This window comes from Equus quagga, chromosome 4 (assembly GCF_021613505.1).
Source record: "Equus quagga isolate Etosha38 chromosome 4, UCLA_HA_Equagga_1.0, whole genome shotgun sequence".
Classification (NCBI taxonomy): domain Eukaryota; kingdom Metazoa; phylum Chordata; class Mammalia; order Perissodactyla; family Equidae; genus Equus; species Equus quagga.
The window spans coordinates 117648411-117661118 of NC_060270.1; the positions used below are offsets into that span (position 1 = coordinate 117648411).

Here is a 12708-nt window from a genome sequence, read left to right on the forward strand (position 1 = left end):
TCTGCCACATGCTCTTGGTCAAGATACCTAAATTACCCACTCTTTCTATGCCTCAGTTCCCTCATGCATAAGATGGGGATAAGGATGATAGTACGAATCTCACAGGGCTGTTATGAGAATTAAATGACTTAATGTTATCTATTATTTCCTTAAATATAGGATATTCTTTTAATATATGCCTCCCAATCATCATCCGTAAGTAAATCTCAGGTCCATTTTGAACTTAAAGTCCTAAAAGGAAATCAAGCCCAGCTTCTACTAAGCCAGCAACATTGTATGTTTATTTGATTTTCCAACAAAATCTAAGATGCTCTGAGAATGGTCAGTTACCAGGTTCAGTCAGCCCACATCTGAGCACACAGAGCTCCGAAGAAACTAAAGTAGCAAAACAAAACAAAGGGCAGAAACCCACACCCATGACTTCTGATCACTGAGTATGAGGAACTGCACTGGGCTATGAAAAACACAAATTATAAGATACAGTTTCTCCCCTCAAGGAGCTTAGCATCATTTAGAAAGGTGAAGAGGTAGGGAAAAAAGTATTTTAATTAGTGTCTGCTTTATATTCACAGACGTTATCTTATTACTGTTACTAGAGAAACAACACACACCTTTGAAATTTAAAACATGTAAGACAAACAATAAATGTAAAAATTCAAGAATTATCCTAAGCACATCACGATTACATGCCTAAAGAGCCAGAAACAGCAAGTGCTATTAGTCTAGAGAACAGCTGGAGGAATCTGGGAACTATCTATATAAAGGAGCTAACTCAACTTAATGTAAAAGGACAGATAAAGGAAGAATATGAGCAAAGTTACATTTCTGAAGCACCAAATCCTGCAACTGGCTCATAGAGCCTGGGGATCCTGCAGCACAGAGGGTGGCGCTGCTGGGCACGCTCTCCCACCCCATCCCTGCAGCGCAGTACCATCTTTCACTTACTCTCCTGGGAAAACAGCATTTGGAGCCTAAAACACCGCTGCTTTTCTCCCCAGACTAAGAAATGCAGGTCTCAGGGAGTCTGAAAGGGTAGGTATTCAAGGTAGGGGACAAGCACAGGCGAGGTGGTGGCAGAGCCAACAGGGCCAGACTTCAGGGAATCAGAGAGGGGAGGGGCTCTGGAAGGTGCCCCCGCCTTCTCGATGCCCCTCCACTAGAATCCTGCCTACTAGAGGATGGCTGACTTAAGGCAAAAGGGAAGGCTGCCTCCAGTTCCCCACCCCCAACTACTTATGTATTTGGGAAAGTTTCTTAATTTCTCTGCCCTCACCTTTTCATCTACGAAATAGAGAAAATAAAAGTATCTACCTTACCAAGTTATTTTGAAGACTGAGTTAATACAAGTACTCAAAACTAAGTGACTTGCATGATAAGTGCTCAAGAAATATTAACTGAAAAAGATGAGTCAAATCATACAAGCTCTTGGCACAGCAGTTAGGAAGGCTGAAGGACTGTCCTTGAGAGCAAAGACCTAGTCTTTCTTGTCTTCAGAGTGCACAATGTACAGCATCTGCACTTAGGATTAGCAAAATAAATGGCTACTGAATTGAATTCATTGTGTACAAAGAAGGAGAGGAGGTCACAGAAAACTAAGGATGACGGAACTGTTGTTTTAGCAAAATTACTCTTGAACTTATGTGCAAATTGAGGAGACCATGGGGACGGAGAAATTAGCGTGGTATTGCTGTACCAGTTCAGCTTGACAACTCACTCATCCCTCAACACGAACTTAAGCATATGAAAAGGGAACAGAAAGGACAGGAAAAAAACACACAGCAGAGAAAGGAAATACTGCTTAGCTGTCACATTTTTAAATGGCACATTATAAATCTTCAATATATTTTTGTTGAACGAATGAAATGAATATTAAAAATCACTTGTCAACAGCATGAAGCACGTTCAGAGCACTTACTACAGTGCTTTGAAGTAACTCTAAGGTCAATGCAATTATCCCTCCATTTGCTGAAAGTGCATTTGTTGAGAAGGAAAAATTGCACCGGCTCAGACTTCCTTGGAAGATTGTACCAAAAAAAAACCAGAGAACAGCCATCCCAGTCACACTCTCGCTGACTATACTGAACCTTCTGAAGTCTAAGAAGACAAATCAGAGCAACTAAAGCTGTTACATTCAAATTCAAATTATCTGCTAACCGCTCTAATAAGCTCCAAAGAGGCTCCTTAACGGTGGAGGAGAACGGAAGATGGGGATGAGCAGACATGTCCGTGGGGCTCCACTTCTCTCTGTTTTATATTCAGATCTTCCTTGACTTACAACGGGGTTACAACCCGATAAACCCGTCACAAATTGAAAATATCGTTAAGTCAAAAACGCATTCAATACACCTAACCTACCAAACATCACGACTTAGCCCAGCCTACTTTAAACATGCTCGGAACACTTCCATTAGCCTACAGTTGGGCAAGATCATTGAACACAAAGCCTATTTTATAATAAAGTGTTGAATATCTTGTGTAATTTATTGAATACTGTGTTAAAAGTGAAAAACAGATGGTTGTATGAGTACAGAATGGAGGTAAGTGAAACAGAATGGCTGTTTGCCCTCATGATCACGTGGCTGGTTGGGAGCTGCGGCTTGCTGCCACTGCCCAGAATCATGAAAGAGTGTGTACCCTACCACATATCTCTACCTGGGGAAAAGTGCAAAATTCAAAATTCGAAATAGCATTTCTACTGGAGGCTTTCACACCATTGTAAAGTAGAAAAATCCTAAGTTGAACCATCCTAAGTCAAGGACCACCTGTATTTGACTTCTGTGTAAAATTTTCTTTGAACAAAGATGCCCATAGACTTAAAAATTCTAAACAAACAGAATATAGAATATTTTCAATATACTCATGCCTAGAATATTACCTATTGAATACTGGCAGTTACAAAACTGTGTATCACATTCAAACGATAATTTCACCATTTTAAAGAATTATAGAACTACACAGCTATTATATTTCCTTTCATGATATATTTTAGGTCAATTCTATGACTTTGTTGCCAAGTTTGGTTGGTTCCTTCAATATGCATATAACGAACATCCAAAGTCTCCAAACCTTTTTTACTGTCATTGTGGATATGCAGATAAGATGTGGCTCTGCATTCAAGGACCTCATAAATTCAACCATAAACTACTATAGCACCTAGTGGAAGTGAATAGAAAAACTTGTCTAAAAGGGTTCCTCACGAAGGTAATAATGAAGACAAGGTTGAAAAACAGTGACGTATGTTTTGCCACATGTTTTTCAAAAGCAGGTCATCTCAATATCTTATAATCACGCTTCATGTAATAGACTGAAATCAAATCTCATTCTATGCATTGAATGTGGATATGCTCCTGATCTAAAATTTTGAAATATGTAATAAAATGAGATAAAGACCTACTCATGAGGTTTTTGCTAGTGCTAATCTCAGTATTTCGTTTTTTAACCAAAAAATTTGTAGATTAATTTATATTTCTTGTCTTTACCTCCACAAGGAAATCTTGAATTTGATTCTGCTTTCTGAATCATCAATTCATAATTTCTGATCCTGTTGTTTATGTCTAAAATGTACAACAATAGCTGGGAAAAAAAAAGAAAAATTTCATTTACCTCTCCTAAAATTTAACACTCAGGCTGGCCCAAATTTGTCAGTCTTTATTGTTCTTTATTAAAACCTATGACGGGTCCTTTATAGAAAATGGGGCAGCAATGATTAGTCTTGAACTCCACATAGGACTGGACATGAGGAGTTACCTGAACATAAACTCAGTATTCAGGTCAGGCTACAATTAACCTGACCCTCTCCTTTCTTCTCAGCGCTCTACTCAAGAATCTCAAACAAAAAACAAGTTTAGGGCCAACCTCTGTGAAAAGGAATCAGGAAGTCCCCCATTCCCAACTGTGCTGGGTTACCCATGTATAATGGGTACATATCACTCCTTGTCCATGGTCATTAAAAGTAAGCATCACGTACAGATAAGAAACTAAATAGTTCCTTTTCATTTTGACATAAGTTTTATTTATTTTTATCTTTTCCTTTTTCTACAAGCAAGGCAGACTGCCACGTAAAGTGCCTTGTTTGGACGTGTCTGGAGTCTTGGAAGCTTGACTACCCTCCGTTCTCCTACAAAGGGACCGTGAGAGCTTGTTTGGAGGTGCTAGCAGGGGAGCGCAGCTTTCGTATTCCCTTGACTGAAGAACAGGCCTCCTCTATCAGGGAAGGTCATCTTCTTGGAACAAGGGTGAAGCTTCAGGAGGGACATACATGGAGCAGTGAGGGAGGAAGCGGACACCCATCTAGTCAGCCAGATCAGCCGAATCAACCCTGGAATCAATGGGGTGACAGATCTCACAGCCAGATCACCCTCACATCCTACATAACTTTTAAAAAGCTATTATTATATTGAAAATGTTAACATGTTCATGGCAAAAAGAGACCACTTTTGGACATCCCCGTAAGGAATTAGAGACCACATTAGTTAACTACACTGCTAGAACTGTCCAGAGACGTTCACAGCTGGAGGAGCTAAACTTTAACAGTAGGAGATTGGGAGACACAAGCAGGTTACAGAAAAAAATGAACACACTAAAAAAGCAAAAACCTCCTAGACACATGCTGAGCCCAAACTGACAGGGTAAACTTAAAAACAGTTCTAGGACAGAAAGAGGGGTGGATAAATGAATAGATACGTGATAAAGTACAATGCTGGTTGCAGACTTCTAAGTGATGGGCATATTGGGGTTTACTGTACAATTCTTTCAACTTCTTCTTGTATATCTGAAAATTTTCATAATAAAATGTTGAGGGGGGGGGATTAAAATTTAAAAGCAGTTTTAAATGGTAGACATTCTGAAGGAGAAAAATCAGTTAACACCACATCTAATAAACTGCTCCCCAGATTTGCAATGAAGAGCTCAGAAACACTCTAGCTCTCTAAGGAAACAGCAATTACCGATACAGAGCTGCCAACATTTTTAAATGCTAAAGATATAGGCAGGTGATCCAAGAAAACAGAAGGCTAACAATTCAGTGTTTACAAATATTTGATAAGGCCAAACTTTAAACAATTATCAAAAATAAAGTATCCAGGTATCTATTTTGCCTTGCTGGAATAAGTTCTGTCATCTTGCTTCAACTTATATCTTCTCTAATGGCTGGCAGGTACTTGGGGATATGCAGAAACTGATTCACAATTTACACTAGAATAGCATCTTATGAATATTTACATGAGAGAGAGAGAGAAAATTTAAGTAGTGTAGGCTATTCTGCCCTCCACTGTACTACTTCCTGCTTGCACACCCAGAGTGGACAGACAGGAGACGTGAGTGAAACTTCTGATTTCTTAGCCTGCCTGTTACCCAGTGACTCTCACAGTGTGAGTATCCTGCTGGGCTGAGCATGATTCTAGTATATACAAGCGTGCATTTTCTCACAACAAACCTAAGCACAAGCCAACTGTGTTCAGGACCTTAGCCTCAATGACATGTTCCAATGCTGGAGGAAAATCTAGCATGTTCATGGGAAACTAGTACATGAGTCTCTAATCCTTCCTTAGGCATTTTTCAAGGGTAATTTTGACTACCAATAATTTCTGCATTACATTCTAACTTCAGAATCTCACTTGACACAAGATGCAACTACACTATACTCTGTTCACCTGAAGTATGAAAAGCTCTGGATTGGTGTCAGGAATGGTAGATTCTAGTCTTAGCTCTTCTACTGACTAGCTGTGCGATCCTGGGCAAGTAACTCTAACCTCTGAGTCTCAATTCTCTCAACTATAAAATAAAACAGGTGGTTCAGACGGTCTCTAAGTTCCCTCACCACATGTAACCATTATAAACCCGTGATTTTTTTTTTTTTCCACAATTTGTTAACTATATGTCTGGCTAGTCTTATTCACCTAAATAGCAGTTTGTTATCTAATGGTGAATAATACAAATTAGCCATCAGCAGCTCAGAGAATTAGCAAGTTTATTCAAAACCATTACACTGTGAGGTCTAATATCTTTCCTTTCCAGAAAGTGAAAAAGTTGAAAGTATTCCCCTGAAGGCCTCTACTTCCCCAATATTGAAAAACAGAATCAGCAAAAGAATCATTAAATTATAGACCAATACTGAAAGTAGGTGTGATTAAAGTCAATTGTTCTAAGATATAGTTTTAACCCTGCACTTTGCAACGTGGTTTAAAAAGAAATAATCTGAGCCAGCCTGATGGCCTAGTGGTTAAAGCTTGGCATGCTCTGCATCGGCAGCACAGGTTCAGTTTCCAGGCACAGAACCACACCACTCGTCTGTCAGTAGCCATGCTGTGGCAGTGGCTCACACAGAACCAGAAGAATTTACCACTATATACAACTATGTACTGGAGCTTTGTGGGGGAGAAAGGAAGGGAAAAAAAAGGAGGAAGATTGGAAGATTACCAACAGATGCTAGCTTAGGGTGAATCTTCCCCTGAAAATAAATAAATAAATAACATAAAATAAAAATAAAATGAAATAATCTATCATGTCAACAAAATGCAAATATAATAAAAAGACACAAAGAATTGTTTGCTCTGACTAAAACGTTTAAAATTTACTCTCCGGAACTTAAGAGCATTACATAAAGGATAATTTTTGTTCCTTTTGCACTTTTATATTTTACAAACATACAAAAACACCTGCCCTCATTCTCATGCTTTATTGCAGTGGTGTGCAAATCTGGCTGCATATTAGATTATCAGGGAAGCTTAAAGGATTTTTAAAAAAAGTCTGATGAGCAGGCCTCCCAAGTGCAATTGGATCATACTCTCTGGAGGCAGATCTCAAGCATTAGATTTTGAAAAAAATTCCCAGATGATTCTCCCGTGCAGTCACACTTCAGCCCCCAAATATCACATGTGGGAGAAGAAGTCAGGGAGGGGCTTTTTATTTTGGTTGTTGAAGTGATGAGTCAGCTTGAGCAAACAGAGGGGTTTAAGTTTTGTCTTGACTCAAGAAATAGAAAAATTAAAAATCCAAGACCTTTGTATTAAAATACAAACATTTTTTTCATTTTTAAAAGAAAAATATTTTTTAAACTCCTAATAGTCTTCACTCAATATATTAAAATCTATAAACATATTTATATCTAGTGAAACAGCTACTTAAATAAAAGATGCTTTCTACTGAATTAACTTTTCTCAAGTTGCATGGTATATAGATGCTCAATCTTTGGGTTCCTTAAAAATTGACTGTAGATATATTTTGGAAATCTGTATCTTTGCTATTCAGTGCAAGAAGAGCACAAAATAAGTAGCACATATTACTGATTGCAGAGTTTTTAATTATAATTTCACTGCTAACAAAAGCAGACAAGATAGCAAAGTATATTTTAACAATAGCAGGAATCATTAGTAAGTGAATGAAAACATATTGAGACTTAAGAAAAGACACCTTTAAAGTCACCTTGGAATGCTGAGTAGGTAGTCTAAGGTGACACTCAGCTCATCCATATTTGTCTGTTCGAGGCATAATGGAATTGTCAGAATGAGGCCACTTCGTCTGTCCTTTCCTCCTATTAGAGAAAAAATATATAAATTTAACACATAATAGATAGTAAAGCACTAAATGAATAATATATATTTAGATCTAATGTTACTAAAACAATTACAAGTTTAAGACATCAGTAGAAACTAATGGTTGTTTATTTTATATATTGTAAATGTTATTTTATACATTGTAAATGTAAAAAAGTAGTATAGAAAATTCTGAAAAAATTCATACAAAATTCTGAAAAAATAAGAAAAATTTCACCCATGAAATTTACACATAAACATAGCAATTATCATTTTGTTTAATTTTCTTCCATTTAGTCTCTTCTTAATATAATCAATTCATCAAGCACCTATTGTGTGCCTAGCACGATAAGCATTTACAAGTAAAATAAATTTCCAATCCACCTAAGAAGAAAAGCTTTAAGTTATAAGAAATAACAATATGAAATATGACAGCTTATTTTCTAGACTGTTGCACAAAATATATAAAATATTATTTAAAGGGCTTTATAAAATGGAACAGGCCAGCCCCATGGTCGAGCGGTCAAGTTTGCACACTCTGCTTCAGTAGCCAGGGGTTTGCCAGTTCAGATCATGGGCGTGGACCTACGGCCCACTGCTCATCAAACCATGCTGTGGTGGCATCCCACAAAGAGGAACTAGAATGACCTACAACTATGATATACAACTATGTACTGGGGCTTTGGGGATGAAAAAAAAAGAGAGAGGAAGATCAGCAACAGATGTTAGCACAGGGCCAATCTTCCATAACAACAAAAAAATAAGAAAGATATCTTCTATCACTGTCAGTGAGTGATACATAATTAAAAAAAAGAAAATGGAGAAAATGATAAGAGCTGTGATAAATGTGAGAAGTTTTATAGAAAAGTTAAGACATAAGAAAAATGGGTAGAATTTATAAACCAAGTCAAAAGAGCATTCTGTGACAAGGAAAGATCTGAATTAACTCAGAAAGGTCAGAGAGGCATTCTAATTCACGAGGCAATAAAGAGAAAGCTGAGATTATGGATCCTAGCTAATGAAGCCTGAAAGCCAGGTAGTGGAATGCACTTACATCACATGTATGTTCAAGTCCTCTTCAATTTTCCATAAGCATTAAAATGTAACTAATTATTTTATACACAGCTTCTTTGAAAGTTCCCCACATGATGGACTTTCACGCTGCAGCCCATCTTCTGACCCAACTGACATTTATGACAATTTTATAAGCTTAAAAACCAGCAAATAATAAAGGAACAATTCTATATGATCTCTATAAATCTTAGCCAAAAACTGAAAGGTGTGAAGTGAAAAAAACACCTATGAGTGACATGAATGCAATTCATGATGTACTAATCATAATCTTCTGTCTCATTCAGTTAACCATATAAATGACTAATATTCAACCACTTTATTTAGTCTCAATAAATAGCAATTTAAATGGTTCAATTTAATAGATAAATGACTTTAATTGCATATTTTTTGTTTAGAATATAGGTTTTATTTATTTATTTTTTTCTGCTGAGGAAGATTCACCCTGAGCTAACATCTGTGCCAATCTTCCTCTACTTTATATGTGGATTGCCGCCACAGCATGGCTAATGAGTGGTGTAGGTCTGCACCCAGGATGCAAATCCACAAACCTGGGCTGCCGAAGCAGAGCACAACAAACTTAACCATTACGCCATGCGGCCAGCCCCTAGGTTTTTATTTTTTGTTAAATGGATTGCACCATAGTTTTCAAACTGTCCCCCGATCTTGTTGCTTTGAAAAGATTTTTTCTATTACTAAAAAAGTTTGGAAATTACTGGTTGAAATAATTAACAGTCAACAAAAGAAGTCAAGAGGAGTAGGCTAAGAAAAATTTCATTTGCTCCTCAAAATCACTAAGCTTTATGCCTGCATTAAACCAAATCCACAGAAAGGTTTCTCTCTGGACTGTCACATTCTGACCCACTGTGGAATTGTCGTTAGAGGCCAAGTCTAAGATTCAGGACTACATCTAACCTCGTGCCCTCACCTTCCACAGGGACCATAACATAATCACCAGTGTAAACGCAAAAGAGGGCAGAAGCCAAGAGGAGAAAGACTTTCAAGACAGGTATGGTCAACAAGGTCAAGTGCTGCACAGGGACAAGTGTTGTAACAATGCAAAATGTCACTGGTAAAGATTTTAAAAGAATAATATTGCCTACTCTTGGCAACAGTGTGGGTAAATAGGTATTTTCATACACTGGTGTGAGAAGCGGAAATTGAAATAATATTCTTAGAGGGCAATCTGACAAAACCTAACACAAATTTAAATGTAAATTCTCTTTAACACTTTCACTTATAGGAATATATACTGCTGGACTTGTAAAAAATGCACAAAGCTACGAATAAGGTTTCCTACAACACCACTTCACCACTCACACAAGAAAATAATGGAGAAAAGGTCAGTGTCAATGGGTAAGGGAAGACGTTTTTTAAAAAAGGAAACACATATTAAATAAGGAGACAATAATACTAGTGGAATTCAATACCTTACTTGTCCTTAAAATCTACACTAGAAAAACATGCCAATTTAAGGAGATATAATATACTTTGAAAAAAAGACATTAGTAGCCTAAACATCAAACAATTCAGGAATAAGGAAGAAAAACCAAAGTAATATAGTGCAAATAATCCTAAATAGGCAGGCCACAGTACCTATTCTAAAGCATGTGCAAATTTACGCAATAATCCAAAATTCCAGAAAATTGCTACCCCCAAGGTATCAGGCCACTGCTCTCACTCTAGTAAAATACCTTGCAGCTTCTCTTTGACTTTTAGCTGATACAGACTTTGGGTTAATAACTGAAGGTAAATTCAAGCCTGTATAACTAAGTTCAAACAGTTAAAAGTGAAAACCATGTAACTGATATTTCATAACTGCTCTAGCACACTGAAACTTTCTCACAGGAAGAAGGAAAACAAAAGCTATGATGCAGGATATCACAAAAACTAATCAATCTATAATTCAGAAACAATTATTTAGACGTCAGTTAGCCAATTATTCTTAGCCTGCATTAATTACCTTTTTCTATTTTTTTGAGGAAGATTAGCCCTGAGCTAACTGCTGCTGCCAATCCTCCTCTTTTTGCTGAGGAAGACTGGCCCTGAGCTAACATCTGTGCCCATCCTCCTCCACTTTATATGTGGGATGCCTACCACAGCATGGCTTTTGCTAAGTGGTGCCATGTCCGTACCCAAGATCCGAACCGGTGAACCCCACACCACTGAAGCAGAACATGCGAACTTAACCACTGCACCACCGGGCTGGCCCAATTATCTGTTTTTCTTTTCTTTTCTTTCTTTTGGTGAGGAAGATCAGCCCTGAGCTAACATCTGTGCCAATCGTCCTCTGTTTTGTATGTGGGATGCTGCCACAGCATGGCTTGATGAGTGGTGTGTTGGTCCAAATCTGCAAAACCTGGGCTGCTGAAGCAAATGTGCAAATTTAACCACTATGCCACTGGGATGGCCCCATAATTATTTCATTTTTATGTAAGAAGTGAGATGTCATGACCCCTACCCTGTAAAGGTCACTTTAATAAAATTATAGAACAGAATAAAAATTGGCTGGCCAAGTACCAACAGTGACAGAGTTGGCTCACATCACCATCCATTCTGAGTAAAAAATTTTTATCTCAGAAATACCTTTGAAACAAAACCTTCAAAGAAAAATGAAATGCGTTTCTGTCAAACTTATCAAAGAAAAAAGTTTAAACAAGTTCACACATCAAACACTTCCAATTTTAAGAAGAAAACATACCCGAAAGGAAGGCTAGTTTTTTCTTCAGAATGGGTAATATCACTGAAGCCTCCATTTTATTCCAGCAAACTTCCTCACTTCTGAAAACAGAAAGTTAAATGTCAACTACAAGATAATAATCATTCTATGAAAATACATACTTACGATGGCTTATCCTAGGGTTTCTCAATCTTAGCATTACTGACATTTTGAGTTGGATTTAACTGTTCTTTTTTGTAAGGAACTGTGACAACCAAAACGTCTCTAGTCGTTGCCAAATATCCTCTAGCAGGCAAAATTACAGCCATTTGCGAATCATTGGCTTAACTGTTTTTCAGAGCAATACTCTTGGGCTAAAACAGTGCCTGGTACATAGCAGTAACTCAATAAATTATTTGCTGAGTAAAGGAATGAATGAATCAATCAAACAGGCAAGCTTCTCTCCTTTGCTCTCCTTATTGATTACACAGCTTAATTCCAAATACCTGATTCTTTCAGTTCCACTACTCCAATGGCTTTCTCTGACTTCTCATATTTTTGCTTCTCCATGACATATGGTAATATATCTTGTCCTCATGTTTGCTTCAAGATATTTCCTAATAGACTGTTTCATTAGTTGCCCCCGCTGTAACTGCCTCCATCTCACCACATTTTGTATTTTCAAATTCTCCAGGGAAAAATCTGATTAACCCAGTTCATCTTTTTGTATCAAGCCATAATTCACTGTTCTTAGTTTGGTTTTCCAGTGCCCACCCGGCCACAGGGAAGGGTTATGGCTAAATACAAAACGGAACTATCCATACAGCAAGGGCTAAAGGCAGACAGTTTCCCTGAGAAGGGAGCTTTAGCACAGCAGGCCTCTGAAGGCCTGGCCAGCCCAGTATATTACCAACACAGGATTTTGAGGAGAGCAGGACCTTTAAAACAAAACAAGAAAATCAAATGTTTAATTATATTATCCACCTATACTTAGTTTCATGTCTGAGAGAGTATTCTCCACCACATTTTATCCCTCCTTCTCCCGTCCCACCTCAAGCCCACCCCCCATTATAATATAGCGAGCATTCCTTCAAGTAGACCATGAAACTGCATTGTATTTAGTGAAAGCATACTCTCTTTTTCTTTAACAGCCTCTTTTTTTTAATTGAGATACAACTGAAATATATATATATTATTTTCAGGTGTACAATATAATGATTCGATATTTGTATACATTGCAAAGTGCTCACCACAATGCGTTTAGTTAACATCTGTCACCATACATAGCTACAAAAATATTTTTTCTTGTGAGGAGAACTTTCAAGACCTACTCTCTTAGCAACTTTCAAATATGCGATATAATATTATTAACTACAGTCACCAGAAAGTATACTTCCTTAAAAATAATTTTCCAGCAGAGCAGAAAATGTGACTCTATATGAAAGT

At 37.4% G+C, this 12708-nt stretch overlaps 1 protein-coding gene across 4 annotated transcripts in view; it reads right to left on the reverse strand.

Moving 5' to 3' along the window:
- SESTD1 (SEC14 and spectrin domain containing 1) overlaps positions 1-12708 on the reverse strand; it is a 115333-nt gene that overhangs the window by 64675 nt on the left and 37950 nt on the right. For 3 of the 4 annotated variants that reach the window (XM_046658166.1, XM_046658168.1, XM_046658170.1), the window contains exons 2-3: positions 11305-11384; positions 7423-7531 (exon numbers count right to left, since the gene is read on the reverse strand). In XM_046658166.1, the coding sequence (XP_046514122.1) occupies positions 7423-7531; positions 11305-11359 (164 nt within the window). In that variant the 5' untranslated portion in view covers positions 11360-11384. Of the gene's footprint in view, positions 1-7410; positions 7532-11304; positions 11385-12708 lie in introns of those variants that run through there. The other variant, XM_046658169.1, reaches the window with a different exon arrangement.